The 14,972-nt window shown below is 45.6% G+C and overlaps 1 protein-coding gene across 8 annotated transcripts; it reads right to left on the bottom strand.

Annotated features, from left to right (window-relative positions):
* Positions 1-22: 22 nt before the first annotated feature.
* ZNF75A (zinc finger protein 75A) lies at positions 23-13,351 on the bottom strand. 8 transcript variants are annotated; one of them, XM_008968046.5, is made up of 7 exons: positions 12,939-13,351; positions 9,748-10,271; positions 6,658-6,853; positions 5,840-5,931; positions 5,431-5,557; positions 1,577-1,687; positions 23-1,409 (listed from the first exon to the last, which is right to left on the bottom strand). In XM_008968046.5, exons 2-7 carry the CDS (start codon positions 10,153-10,155, stop codon positions 730-732), a joined length of 1,614 nt encoding a protein of 537 aa, XP_008966294.1. In that variant the 5' UTR covers positions 10,156-10,271; positions 12,939-13,351; the 3' UTR covers positions 23-729. The 8 variants fall into 8 exon arrangements, with proteins under 8 accessions (XP_008966294.1, XP_063454369.1, XP_057156150.1 ...); XM_063598299.1 differs by having other exon boundaries at positions 7,662-10,271; positions 12,939-13,077; XM_057300167.2 differs by having other exon boundaries at positions 12,177-13,030.
* Between the last annotated feature and the right edge of the window lie 1,621 nt (positions 13,352-14,972).

The following is a 14,972-nucleotide window of genomic DNA, read 5'->3' as shown; positions in this document are numbered from 1 at the left end:
TACTGACATTGCAAGGCAGGGATTAACAAGTCCAGTTTCTTTTATTGCAGAAAATTCTTTACATCTAATATATATTCCATGGCTACAAATTCCAACCCGTTTCCCCCATTATTCCATTAGAGATGTCTTCTATTTTCCAAACATCACCAATGAGAGGCATAAGACAGTGCATTAATAGTTCATCTGGAGATTCCCTAGTCGTGGTTAACAAGATTTCATCACAGTAAAAAACTGTGATAACAGGATCCAAGAGAAGTTGCCGAAAAGTTTAAGAAGGAACTCAAATGATGTTCAACTTTGCAAACCGTGTCCAATGACAAAAGAAAGAAAATCCAATTTGGTTCTTGGAACACTTTACATTGTAATTTATTTCTGCCTCATGAGACTATGGAAATTGGTAAGCCTGCTACTGTGAAGAGAATGGTATGCAATTAAACATCCATGTTACTGCTTTTTGTTTTGGAAGACCATGCTGCCAATGTTTCTATTGGATGTGTTCAAAAATGACTGGAGAGATCAATACAAAACCAACAATGTTTACTTCTGTGACCACAGAAGACTGCTGAGTGGCTGCAGATCAAGTCTTGATTATTTTCTGTGAAACGTATGTTTATCCCATTTTCTGATGTAAAATTTTTCAAGGTTTGTGATTTTTCTTTTACATAAATTTTAGTGCCAAGCTCCATTTGGTGAATGTCTTCAGAATAAGGACACTGGACAAGCTTCTCTTCACAGGTGGAGTTTCTGGTGTCTAAGAAGGCTTGATCGCCTGCTGAAGTTTCTCCTGCATATGCTACAAGTATATGGCTGCTCACCTGTGTGGGTTCTCCGGTGTTTAATAAGGTGGGAGTTCTGACTGAATTTTTTTCCACATTCATGACATGTGAAGGGCTTTTCTCCTGTATGAGTTCTTTGGTGTGTATGTAAATTTGTATTTTGACTGAAGCTTTTCCCACACCATGAACATTTATACGGTTTTATTCCTTGGTGTGTTGTTAAGTGCTTATTAAGATCTGAACTCCATCTAAACCTCTTATCACACTGTTGACATTTATAGGGTTTCTCTTCAGTGTGAATTCTTTGGTGCTTAATAAGGTCAGAGCTAACTCTGAAGGTTTTCCCACATTCCTGACATTTAAAAGGCTTCTCTCTTGCACAGTCTTTCTTGTGACGATCCATAAGTTTGAGCAGCTCTTGTTTCCAGGTTGAAAGTTTCTTTCTTTTCTTCACTGGAAAATCTTGGTGCCATTTTCCCACTCTGTGCATATCAAAATGATTTTCTTTGCCTGCTGTTTTCTGTGGAACTTTTACCTTGGCCTTTTTTGATATGACGCCTGCTGATGCTTGTATTTCTAAGTCAGAAAGAGATACAGGCTGACGATTTTCAGTGTCGTTTTTGAGCTTTAACCCTGTTGGAATAAACATAATCACACATCTGTATCCCAGAACAAGCAAATCACAGGAATAAAAAGAAAAATTCAATGATTAAAAAAAAAAGGAACAAAATCTTAAAATGTTAAGCCCTTGCAAAAGTTCATATCAAGGCACATTTCTCCACTTCCCATGGTATATTTACCTGTAGGAGATTTTCCGGCACTATCCTTAAACTCCGGGGATACTTGAACCCATGGCTCTTCCCCTTGCTCTAGACAGGAGATCACTTTAGGTTTGGGGAGCACAAACAATGCTGTCAAATGGACAAAATGAGGTCAAGGACTGGTAACTTAACAGTGAACTGGTCCACTAATCCCAGACTGTTTCAGGATGACCAAAGACATTTTACAATTTGTTACTCCAAATGGTTAAATGGATAGACTCCAAGATTTAGTATCACGTTTATACTACACTATACTTATAGGTAGCTATGCAAAGCAGAGACTAAGAAATAAACCTACGGTGGATCAATGAAAAGGATATAGGGAATGGGAATCCAGTACATGTTCTCTCTCTTTTGCCATCAATACCCTATATCCAACCAAGGGGGAACCAAGCTCCAGAAGTTACAGGGAATATAAGCTGGTCTTATTAACTCTTCAGAAGGACTCAGCCTGGATAAGACCAGGTATGGCAAAGCCAATGTGAAGGACGCTGACTTGAGTATCATAAGCACAAGTGATTACTATTATAATTACAGTTACTTTTTATTTAGCCTTTATTCCTTAGCCACTGGCCCTCAACTAGGATAGATTTCTACCATTCCTATAGATTACTGGTTCATATGCAGGTAGAAGAAATAGACCAAAATCACTTGGTGAAGTTTCTCTTTAATTACGGATTACAAGGTATGAAACTCTGTCACTCATTCATTCAACAAACATGTATTGAGTGGCTATGGTGTGTTAGGCACTGCTCGAGGGCTAGGGATATAGTAGTGAAGAAGACCCCTGATTTCACAGACTTTACATTATAGTAGAGGGATGGCACAATCAATCAATAAACAAAATAATGTCAGGGAGTGATAAATGTTTTAAAGAAAATTAAATCACGGTAAAGAGTATTTAAGATTCTGCTCCTGTAAAGCTATTTCAGATAAGGTCCTGTGGGACACCTCTTTGAGAAAGTAATACTTGAGCAGAAACCTGAAAGTGAGTTTTGTCACATGGCAGAAAAGTATGCAAGGCAAAGGAAAAGTAGAAATGAGCCTGGCGAGTTCAACAGAAAGACAACCAGTGTGGCTAAGGACTGAGTGCACAAGTGCACCAGTAGCAGGACACATGTGCAAAGAACTCCATAGGAGCCAGACCATGGAGGGTCCTGAGGCCTTGGTAAGAAGTTTAGATTTTTCTCCAAATACGGTTGAGAAGTAACCACAGGCTTCTGAAACAAGGAAATGCAAGGATCTGATTAGGTTTTCAAAAAATCAATTGGGGTTCTGTGTAGAAAACAGACTGTGGGAGGACGAGAGCGAAGACAGGGGGACCTGTTAGAAAGCTACTGACATTGATCTGCTTCAAGATGACACTGGCTTAGATCAGGATGCTGGCAGTGCAAGGGGCTGAAACATGGTTGCAGTCAGGATATGTCAAAGTAGAGCTAAGAAAACTTGCTAATGAATTAACAGTGGGGTATGATGGCAAGATCAGGGTAAAAGATGACAGTACTAGCTAGGCACGGTGGCTCACGCCTATAATCCCAGCACTTTGGGAGGCCAAGGCAGGCGGATCACAAGGTCAGGAGATGGAGACCATCCTGGTTAACATGATGAAACCCTGTCTCTACTAAAAAAATACAAAAAAATTAGCTGGGCATGGTGGCGGGCACCTGTAGTCCCAGCTACTTGGGAGGCTGACGCAGGAGAATGGCGTGAACCCGGGAGGCAGAGCTTATACTGAGCTGAGATCGCACCACTGCACTCCAGCCTGGGCGACAGAGCGAGGCTCCATCTCAAGAAAAAAAAAACAAAAAAACAAAAAAACATGACAGTACTGTTTGCCCTGAGCAACTGGATAATGCTGATGCCCCTTACTGAGATGGGAAAAACATGATGGAGAAGGTTTGGGGAAACGGAAAGGGAAGGGATCAAGATCTCCATGTAGGACAAGGAATGAGTATGTACATTTGGAAAAGGTCCCCAGGTGATCTGGATACACCACCTACACCCTCCCCTACACTATCTAGTTGAGAATCAACCAGCTCCTGGAACACTGAGACCCTCTCACAGAGGTTCATTCTCAGTAAACTGAGAACAGATTGCTCAACTTCTACACAAAAAGAAGGGAGAATCTTTACCTAGAGAAATGACAGTCTTACAGTTTTCCTGCATTACATCATTGTAGAGGGCCTTCTGAGTGTAATCCAGTAACTCCAATTCTTCCTGAGAAAAACATATGGCCACTTCTTCAAATGTCAACGAGCTCTAAAGAAGAGAATGCACTTCAGCTCCGAACTTGCCACTGCAGAAGCAGCCTAACTGGGTATGAACTGCATGGTAGGCCAGGTGCTAAAGAAATTAACAGAATACGATTTAAGAAAAAAAAAGGTGGGGGCCCGCGGGGGCGAAGGCAGAAGAAAAGGAGCCAAGGGATCAGCAAACAGCCTAGGAGGTACCCAGTTCCCTCTGGGCCAAGCCTAATTGTCCAGGGTAGAACCTCTGGGGCTAACATGCCTCAGGGCACATGCTGGGCAGTGTGGGTCTTAGGCAGCAGGGAAAGGCAGATAAGGTCATGCTCAGGTAGCCCTACACTGCTGGAAAGCACAGCTCAACTGGGACTGAGGCAAGAGGAGCTCAGGTGCCACTGTCCAGTCTTTGGTGTTTGTCTGCTCAGGAAAGACTAAAATCTGTTGAGCAGGCACAGCTGTGGGTGGAAAAGAGCCAGAGGGTATTTCTCTTGTTTCTATGATCATCCTTAGCTCATTTCTAAAATACAGAAGATCCTGATTCTTTCTGGAAAGATAGAACACCTTTTTAAGAGTGTGTATGGTAACCACTTGGTTCTTTGTAAATTAGAACCAAGTGTCTACCAGCCCCTAGAACCGGTTCCCCAGATGATTATCCTCAGTTTTCATGAGGAAAGTTAATAAAAAGATATATATATATAGCGTTTTTTCCCCTTGCATGATATACATTTTTCTGAGTTGAGCAAAACTTAGATGTACTCAATTTGAAAATGAAGTACTCAGGAAGCCCAGTGTGCCAAATAAAATGAAACAAGAGGGTAAAAATGAACTTGACAAATTCAATTAACAGCAAGGAGACTAGCTAAGTGGCTGGTGAGGACTGAGCAAGGGCTTCAGTAGCAGATGAGGGCAGACAGATGAGCAGGAACCAGACTGTAGAGTGTCCTGGAGCCCTGGTAATATCTGACCTTTTTTTCTGAATGTAAGTGACCACATGCTTTTGAGGAAAGGAAATGTCATGATCTGATTAGGTTTTTAAAAGATCAATCTAGCTTCTGTATAGAAAACAGACTGTGGAAGGGCACAAGGAGATGCAGGGGCACCTGTTAAGAAGCTACTCATGTATGCCTGGTTCAAGATGACACTGGCTTACACCAGGATGCTAACAGTGCAAGAAGCTGAGACATTGTTGCAGTCAGGATATGTCAAAGTAAGGCTAAGAAAACTTGCTAATGAATTAACAGTGGGGTATGATGACAAGATCAGAATAAAGGAAAACTGTTACTTTGTATGCCTTGAGCCACTGGATAATGAATGTGCCCCTTACTGAGTGAGATAAGAAAGACATAGAAGAGGAAGTTTGGTGGAAAAGAGAAGGAAAGGATAAAGAACTTAATGTAGGATAAGCAATCGGCATGTACATTTGGAAAAAGCTCCACAGGTGATCTGGATACACTACCTACACCCTCCCCTACACCATCTAGATGAGAATCAACCAGCTCCTGGAACAGTGAGACACCCTTCACTGGGGTTCCTTCTCAGTAAGCCAAGAATAGAGTACTCAACTACATAAAGGGAAGGGAAAATCTTTACCTAGAGAGATGACAGTCTCATAGTTTTCCTGCATTACATCATTGTAGAGGGCCTTCTGAGTGGGATCCAATAACTCCCATTCTTCCTGGGAAAAATACATGGCCACTTCTTCAAATGTCAACAAGCTCTAAAGAAGAGAATGGACTTCAGCTCAGAACCTGCCACTGTACAGAAGCAGCCTAGCCACCTGGCTATGAATTGGCCAGGCGATAAAGGAATTAACAGAACATGATTTTTTTTTAAGTGAGAAGGCAGAAAAAAAGGAGCCAAGGCGTCAGCCCACAGCCTGGGAGGTACCCAGTTGCCCAGAGAACACCCGGGACTAACACACCTCTGAACCCCTCCTGGACAGTATGAATCATACATAGCAGAGAAAGGTAGCCCTAAACAGCTGGAAAGCACAGCTCACCTGGGACTCAGGCAAGACGTGCTCAGGTGTCACTGTCCAGTCTTTGGTGTTTGTTTGCTCAGGAAAAGCTAGAATCTGTTGAGTAGGCACAGCTGTGGGGGGAAAAGAGCCAGAAGAAATCTCTTTTATCTATAAACATCCTGAGCTCATTTCTAAAACACTGATCCTGACTTTTTAAGTACAGATGGGACACCTTTACACGTGTGGTGTGTGTGATGCCTGAAGCAGTCTCTTCATAAATAAGAATCAAATATCCACCAGCCCCTAGAACTAGTTCCCCAATTAAATGTTTCCTCAGTTTTCATCAGAGAAATAAAAGGGAAATCCCTTTTTCCTCTCATATTTTTCTGAGTTAGGCGAAAATTAAAGATATCTTAAAATGAAGTACTCAGGAACTCCATTGTATGGTAGGAGATGAAGTTTTTTGTCTTTTATTGTTTTTCCTGGTACACAATTGTTTTCACATTCTGCCACTAACAGCCCATCTGATCTCAATTCCTTCTGTATTTTACAAGGATGAAGTGGCCCCAAGCCTTCCCACTCCATTTCTTTCCTTCCTCTCCTCTAGTCTAAGGAACAGAGTTCACACTGTTATTACCAAGAGTTCTGTGGTTTAGATATTTCTGTTCCCTAGGCCAACTCCCACTTTCATCCACAGTTGGCATTTCTACTGCTGCCTGGAAGGACATCATAGTTGCTATCAAGGCTGGTTTTACAAATCCACAGAGCAGGGTATTCAAAAAATGCCCATGACATTTTGGGTGAATAAACTATTATCACAGCTCCCAGGAGAAGGAAATTATCATGAAGCTCCTTACCCCTCTCATACACAGGCTCAGTGTCTTTATGAGTATTCCTGCTGAGCTGTTCTTGCAGACCCTGGTATGTATTCCAAAATTCTTCATCTTGGGATACGCCCACTGGTTGGGACTCTGTTGGCTTCAGCCCGAAACTTGAGGCCTCTGCTGTTTCTCCCAAGAGCACTGCCTCCTTTCCCAGCTCATGGACTGCAACCTAGAAATAATTCCCATCCTTGTTACCACAGAACTTACTTTTGGTTTGTGGGGGTGGAGGCAGAGCAACAGGTGTACAGCCCACATTGTGGGTAGTATAAGACACTAAAAAAAATGACAAAAAAAGGCTTAAAGAGATACTGGGCCACCAATGCTCCACAAATGACTATACACAAATATGAGAAAACTAGGGTGAAAGGAAACAAACTGTGGTGCCTGCCAGCCCTTTAACACAGCAGCTTCTACTCCTCTGTATACGGTCTAGGTCAGGCCACTGGCAGGGTTGGGCAGGCCACTCATTTTTTTTTTTTTTTTTTTGAGATGAGTTTTGCTCTTGTTGCCCAGGCTGGGGTGCAAAGGCATAATCTCGGCTCACTGCTACCTCTGCCTCCTGGGTTCAAGTGATTCTCCTGCCTCAGCCTTCCGAGTAGCTGGGATTACAGGTATGCACCACCATGCCCGGCTAATTTTTGCATTTTTAGTAGAGACGGGGTTTCTCCATGTTGGTCAAGCTGGTCTCAAACTCCCAAACTCAGGTGATCTGCCCACCTCAGCCTCCCAAAGTGCTGGGATTATAGGTGTGAGCCATTGTGCCCAGCCAGGCAGGCCACTCATTCTAATACTGTCCTGTCAGGCCTTTTCTGTTGACTTCAATCCCACAGTTGTGGTTTTCCATCTTCTAGTTTTCTCTAAAATTCAAATAAATGAATTTAAAAGTTTTCCTGTCAGCCTGATTATCCCTATAGCCAGCGAAGGTTTTCAGAGAATGGGGATAGAATGGAGAAAAAAGGGGAGAGGCTCCAACCTACCTCCAGATGATTCTGACACCAAACATAGGTCCTGCCCTGTATTCTTCCCAGCAGACCCGAGGTCAGCAGATGTGTCGCCACCCACCAAGTTCATACCCTGGCTCCCAACTTGTCAGCAGAGCCAAGGAACAAGCATTAAGGGAAGGCAGTAGAGACTTTAATCTACTATAGGGAGGACATTACCCATCAGTGCATTTCCTGTCCTTGGCTATTCTGTTGGGATTTTTCTTTTTTCCAAATCTTTGTTTCCCTTTTTTCTATGTTTTCTTTTCTTGTGCAGTCTTCCCCTAGTTGTTTTTTGTTTTGTTTTGTTTTGAGACGGGGGTCTCACTCTGTCACCCAGGCTGGGGTACAGTGGTGCAATCATGGCTCACTGCAGTCTCATCCTCCCCAGGCTCAGGTGATCCTCCCACCTCAGCCTCCCGAGTGGCTGGGACTACAGGCACACGCCACCATGCCCAGCTGATTTTTGTATTTTTTGTAGAGACGGAGCTTCACCATGTTGCCCAGGCTGGATTTTTCCTAATTTTTAAAAACATTTTTTTTTCACATGGAGTCTCGCTCAGTTGCCCTGGCTGGAGTGCAGTGGTGCAATCTCAGCTCACTGCAACCTCTGCCTCCCAAGTTCAAGCCATTCTCCTGCCTCAGCCTTCTGAGTAGCTGGGATTATGGGCACACGCCACCATGCTCAGCTAGTTTATGTATTTTTAGTAGAGACAGGGTTTCAGCATGTTGGTCAGGCTGGTTTCGAACTCCTGACCTTGTGATCCGCCCGCCTCAGCCTCCCAAAGTGCTGAGATTACAGATGGGAGCCACCACGCCTGGCCTAAAACATTTTTTTTTTAAGAGACAAGGTCTCACTCTGTTGCCCAGGCCAGAGTACAATGCTGCAATAATAACTCACTGTAGCCTCAAACTTCTGGGTCAAGCAATTCTCTCACCTCAACCTCTTGTGAAGCTGGGACTACAGGCATGTGCCGTCAGCCTGGCTTCTTTTCTTTTTTCTTTTTCATAGCAACAAGGTCACACTATGTTCCCCAGGCTGGTCTCAAGCAGTCCTCCCACCGCGACCCCCTAAAGTGTTCGAAATATAAGCATGAGCCACCAAACCTGGCCAATTTCTCCTTTTCTTTAAATGACCTTGTTTTCCTGTGTTCTCCTTGTGGATCTGCCCTTTTTTTTTTTTTTTTTTTGACAGGTTCTTACTCTGTCACCCAAGGGAGTGCAATGGTGCGATCTCAGCTCACTGCAAACTCCACCTCCTGGGCTCAGGTGATTCTCCTGACTCAGCCTCCCAAGTAACTGGGACCACAGGTGTGTGCCACCATGCCTGGCTAATTTTCATGTTTTTTGTAGAGACGGGGTTTCACCATGTTGCCCAGGCTGGGCTCAGGGGATCCGTCTGCCTTGGCCTCTCAAAGTGCTGGAATTACAGGTGTGAGTCACTGCACCCAGCCCCTCGTTTTTTTTGTGTGTGTGTGAGATGGAGTCTTGCTGTGTTGCCCAGGCTGGAGTGCAATGGTGCAATCTCGGCTCACTGCAACCTCCCAGGTTCAAATGATTCTCCCTCCTCAGCCTCGAGGATAGCTGGGATTACAGGCACCCGTCATCATGCCCAGCTAATTTGTTTATTTTTGTAGAGAGAGGGTTCCACCATGCTGTCCAGGCTGGTCTTGAACTCCTGACCTCAGGTGATCTACCCGCCTCAGCCTCCTAAAGTGCTGAGATTACAGGTGTGAGCCACTGCATCCAGCCTCCCTGACTCTTTATTACCTTTTATTCTGTTTCTAAGTACTTAAGTCCTGTCTCCTTGGACAAGCCAGACTAGGCCCATCACCCTCAATTCACCCTGGCTCCAAAGAGGGCAAAAGCAACTCTCTTTCTCTAAGGCCAGGGAAGTATCTACCACAATCTCTGAAACCTGTGAACTTTTCTGTGGGCCTGTAGTTTCAAGTCCCACCTTAACTGTCCTTAAAAAAAAAAAACAACGACCTAATCCACCTAATTTCTCAACTAACTGCCACCATCTCTACTATATCCACCTGCATCCTATTTCAGTGTACATGTCAGGAATCTTTCTTCTCACCCCATTCCATGTGTGACCAGATTCCCTCTGCAAGTGTTCTACCAGAGCCACAGCCTCCTCAATGCTCTGTGGATGGTGCTTCTGCATCTGGGTCTGTGTCTCCCTGGGCAGAATAGTCAGGAACTGCTCCAGCACCAGCAGTTCCAGTATCTGCTCTTTTGAGTGGATCTCTGGCTTCAGCCATAGATGACATAATTCTTGAAGTTTGCTGACAGCCTCACGGGGTCCACCTGCTTCATCATAGGTGAAGTTCCGGAAGTGCCAGCAAGAGCTCTTAGGATCGAGACTGTCCATTTGAGGAGATTTTTTACTCTGACCGGAGCTCTCTCTTGCAGGCCCCTTGGTCTCCCACAAAGCCCTGATCTGAGGGTCCAAGTACGCAGCCACTTTCAGATCTACCATCATCATTCTGCTCTAGGAAGTTCTGCTCCTGTGTTAAGACACCCAATTGGTACCACGTTTGACAAATGAGATCCCGTCTGGTCTTGTACAAAAGCAATAAAAGGATCTTCTTCCTAAAAGCACTGAGGACAAGAAAAAGAAAAGTAAGTATCAATAAGAAACTCACATGAACCTCATCACTTGCGACTTATGAGAGAAAAAAGAACAGAAAAGGTGTCCTGTCTTCCCTTCAAAATCAACTAGCAGGCCCTTTGTTTTTCTCCTTTTCTATTATTCAGCTGAAGCACAGCACAAAACACACAAATGTCAGTGGACAACTGTCTTTTTTATAAAAAAGAAAACAATTTAGGAAAGATTGGTGGGTAAGAAAATTGGCACCCACTGGCTGAAAGGTATTTTGGGATTTTCCAAGGATTTAACTGGTGTGCCTCCTATCCCATCTTCCCCATAAGAAAAGAATAGGAGAAAATAAGATTAGGAAAACATTCTGAGATTCTCTTAAATTTCAACAGATCATCCCAGTCTGTCTCTAGTAAGGGGAGTACAACTTTTATGACCCTTCATCCTCTTGTGAAGATGAAAGCCTTCGCTTTAAAAATATTTTAGGCCAGGTGCAGTGGCTCATGCCTATATTCCCAGCACTTTTGGAGACCAAGGTGGGAGGATCACTTGAGCCAGGAGTTTCACACCAGCCTGAGCAACATAGCGAGACCCCGTCTCTACAAAACACAAAATTTGAAAAAAAAAAAAAAAAAATAGCCAGGATGGTAGAGCACACCAGTAGTTCTAGCTCAGGAGGCTGAGGTGGGAGAGTCGCTTGAGCCCAGGAATTCAAGGTTGCAGTGAGCCATGACCTCATCACTGCACTCCAGCCTGGGAGTTAGAGCAAGACTTTGTCTCTAATTTAAAAACTAAAAATAAAGGCACCTTAAAAAACAACATTTTAGATTTTCCATTGTAGGAATACTGGCAAAAGAGCTGAGACGGTGAGCTCAAAATACAGTAGTATCCCTTCTGCAAGGGGGGTAAGTTCCAGTACATTCTGTGAATACCTAAAACCCCCAACAGCATCTAACTGCATTATACTATTTTCTCTATGTATACATAGCTATGATACTTTAATTTATAAATTAGGTACAATAAGAGATTAACAATAAAACACTGTAGTAAGAGTTATTTAAAACTGGCAGGACGCCGTGGCTCATGCCTGTAATCCCAGCACTTTGGGAGGCCTGACGTGGGTGGATCACCTGAGACCAGGACTTCAAGACTAGCCTGGCCAAAATGGTGAAACCTTCTCTACTGTAAACACAAAAATTAGCCAGGTGTGGTAGTGCGCGCCTGTAGTCCCAGCTACCCAGGAGGCTGAGGCAGGAAAATTGTTTGAACCCGGGAGGCGGAGGCTGCAGTGAGCTCAGACCGTGCCACGGCACTCCAGCCAGGGCAGCAAAGTGAGATTCCATCTCCAAAAAAAAAAAAAAGTTATTTAAAACTTATGAACTGTTTATTTCTGGAGTTTTCCATTTAATATTTTTTGGATGGCAGTTGACAGCGGGTAAGTGAAACCCAGATACAGTGGGGGGAGGGGGTACTACAGAAGGTAAAAAAGTAGCCTATTTTCAGACAATGTCTCCCAAGCAAGCAACAAGATGCTCATCATTCTTCTTTGCAAGACACATAAAGGGTGCCATGCAGATGATTTATACGAATTTTTTTTTTCTTGAGATGGAGTCTCGCCCTGTCACTCAGGCTGGAGTGCAGTGGCGTGATCTCAGCTCACTGCAACTTCCACCTCCCCGGTTGAAGCCATTCTCCTGCCTCAGCCTCCCGACTAGCTGGGATTACAGGCGCGTGCCACCACGCCCGGCTAATTTTTGTGTTTTTAGTAGAGACAGGGTTTCACCATCTTGGCAAGGGTGGTCTCGAACTCCTGACCTCGTGATCCACCCATCTTGGCCTCCCAAAGTGCTGGGATTACAGGCGTCAAACACCGCGCCAGGCCTATATGAATTTTTAAGTGTGCTTACTTGATCTGGAAAAAATTACAGTTGACCTGTGTTTACAAAATATCAACTTGTAAAAAAGGATATTTTATTTACAAAATATCAAGTCGTATTTTCTTTCTGTCGCTGATGTTTATGAAATATCAACTCCAACAGGAGTTGGTGACAATGAAAGTGAAACTTTCTGCTGACTTTGTATTTCTCCAACGGTCATTCAGACTTCTAAGGGGGGCTGAGGAGAGCCGTGAGCCTCACTTTTCCTGAAGTGAGCCAGCAGAAACGGCACCGAAATTCTGCCCAGGATGCCACCGGTATTTAAAGAAGTGGCCAGCTCCTTGCTGCCCACCCCGGTTCCAGAAGCAAAGAGACACTTCCTATGTTTTTGCATCAGTAGAAGCTGCTAGCCCTGAGGCTCAACCGACCGCATGACATCGGCCGGACACGGAAATGCCGGCGGAGGCGGGAAAGGGTCTGCGGGCGCAGCTGCAGGCACTGCTGCCCGCCAGCACTCGGATTCGCCACAGCCTGTGTCTGCGACAGGCGTGCCCGTGGGCACTGGGCAAGCGGGCAGTGTCCCAGCGAGCTTCGGCCGCGCCTCTGGGATACAGCTGCGAAAAGCGGGGAGAGAATGGTTTCTCGTGCCCGACGGTGGCTCCGCCTCAGGCTCCAGCCGCGCGGCCCGGAAGCGCCGCGGCCGCCGCCTACGGAAAATGACTCCTCCCTGCGGCCGCCGCCGCTCCAGCGGCTCCAGGGTCGAAGCCATAGGGGAAGCCGCTTCTCGGTTACCTCGGCCAGCTTGGCTTCCGTGGAGGCCGCTCCTCGCTTTCTGAGGCTCAAACGCAAGCCACCGCCCGGAAGGCCGCCGATCTGAGGAGCGCAACCGCCAGCCCACCGCTGGCCTACCGCTGCCCTGTCCAGGTACAGAGCCCGAGCGCCGTCCGGAAGTGGAAGTGACGCTTTCCGAGGGTGCGCGCAGGCCCGCCCTCCGGCTAAGGCGCCTGAGCCCGGCCTACTTCCTCGCCAGAGAAACTGCCGTCTGCCCCGGCGGTAGGGAAGGGTTAATGCCACCGAGTATCCAGACCCGCCGAAGCCTAGAGGGCCTTGTACCGGCTCACCGCGTGGCTGTCGCTGTCTCGTGTCCCCAGTGGGGGAGGCGTCGCACTGCCACGTCTGTTCTGCGTGGCTGTCGGGCGGCGCTTGGTCCCGGGAGCCTCGCCGGGTAAGGGTCGCCTCCCAGCTGCGCGCGCCGCGTCCTCGGGCTTCCCGCGGCCCGGCCCGCCGTGCTCGAGCTGTTGCTGGGTTCGTCGCCGCCTCCTCGAGGAAGAGGCATTTTGTCCGGGTCGGGCCACTCGCTAGGTCAGAAACAACGGCCCCCCGAGGGTTTTGTACCGTTTTCTAGGTCTCGTGACGCATTCCCTACAACTATTTTTTCTTGAGGTAGGTTTGAACCGGTGAAATAGGTTCTTTTTCTATCTCTCCTTGACAGAGAAACGGAGACCTAAGAAGTGACTTGCTCAGGGTCACATAGCTCAGCAGTGGCGGCCGCTAATCGGAAATAGCTCTCCTGTTGTGGTATCCTCTGCGTTTTCCACTCCAGTATTCTTCCCTGGAAAATGGGAACCTTGTTTTCATCTTATATCTCATGCAGCGCCTAACATAGTCACCTGGTAAGATAGGCATTCCACACATATTTACTGAATCATAGTTATAAGAATCTGAGTGTTTTGGGTGTTCGGTGATCTCTGAATTAATCCGTTTTTGTAATGTCAGTCTGTACCAGTTGAGGGATTATTTAATAAGTCCAGTATGAGTGGTTTCGGAATTACCAGTTTTTGTAACGTCAGCTTATACCAGTCAAGGGACTATTTATTAAGTCAGCTATGTGTAGCCAGTATTGCAGAGTTGAGTAAGAAGTCTTTGTCCTTAAGCAATCTCTTGAAAGGACTGAGCAATTTCGTGAATATCAGTAACACAAGGTAAGAATAGGACATAAACTGAATGCTGTGAGAACTCCAAGAAAATCCAAGTTGATTTGGGGTTGGGGGAAATTATAAAAGACCTTGAGGGATTTTGTCCACAGCAGGGAATGGAGACACATTCCAGGCAGAGGGAAGGGTAGGAGTAAAGGCTTTAAAAGCTGGAAACATTAGACTGTGAGATCTTAGGTACGTTTTTACTGAGTTGGGCTGCATTTAGAGGAAGAGTTTTAAAAGTTAGAAAACGAGTTTATGTGGCACTTATACTGGAGTCCTTTGAATGGGAATGAAAAGAGTGCATTTAAGAAAGTAAATCCTGGCCGGGCGCGGTGGCTCACGCCTGTAATCCCAGCACTTTGGGAGGCCGAGGCGGGCGGATCATGAGGTCAGGAGATCGAGACCATCCTGGCTAACATGGTGAAACCCCGTCTCTACTAAAAAATACATTAAAAAAATTAGCCGGGCGTGGTGGTGGGCGCCTGTAGCCCCAGCTACTCGGGAGGCTGAGGCAGGAGAATGGCGTGAACCCGGGAGGCGGAGCTTGCAGTGAGCTGAGTTCACGCCACTGCACTCCAGCCTGGGCGACAGAGCAAGACTCCGTCTCAAAAAAAAAAAAACAAAAAAACAAAAAAACAACAAAAAAGTAAATCCTGGAACACCATTTGAGCGTTTTTGACTGAGCTGCTTTCTATGGCAGTTCATCTAAGGTAAGTTTAAGGTGAGAATGAAGATGAGAGGCCATTACCAGGCCATTATGCTATTTTTGCTTTTGGATGGGATGGTATGTAACTCCTCTTAGGCATAGATCTTGATCCTTTTTAAGTGAGAGAGAAAGATAAACAGA

The sequence above is a fragment of the Pan paniscus genome, chromosome 18 (genome assembly GCF_029289425.2).
Source record: "Pan paniscus chromosome 18, NHGRI_mPanPan1-v2.0_pri, whole genome shotgun sequence".
Classification (NCBI taxonomy): domain Eukaryota; kingdom Metazoa; phylum Chordata; class Mammalia; order Primates; family Hominidae; genus Pan; species Pan paniscus.
The sequence above is the reverse complement of the archived record's forward strand: the minus strand, read 5'-3'. Positions and strand labels throughout refer to the sequence as shown.

Excerpts from the sequence above, each read along its gene's own strand:
- ZNF75A (XM_008968046.5), bottom strand. The coding sequence starts at position 10,155 with ATGATGATGGTAGATCTGAAAGTGGCTGCGTACTTGGACCCTCAGATC. Across the intron at positions 1,688-5,430 it reads TGAGACTGTCATCTCTCTAG|CATTGTTTGTGCTCCCCAAA; the intron begins GTAAAGATTTTC and ends TCCATTTGACAG. Across the intron at positions 1,410-1,576 it reads TGCCGGAAAATCTCCTACAG|GGTTAAAGCTCAAAAACGAC; the intron begins GTAAATATACCA and ends TTATTCCAACAG.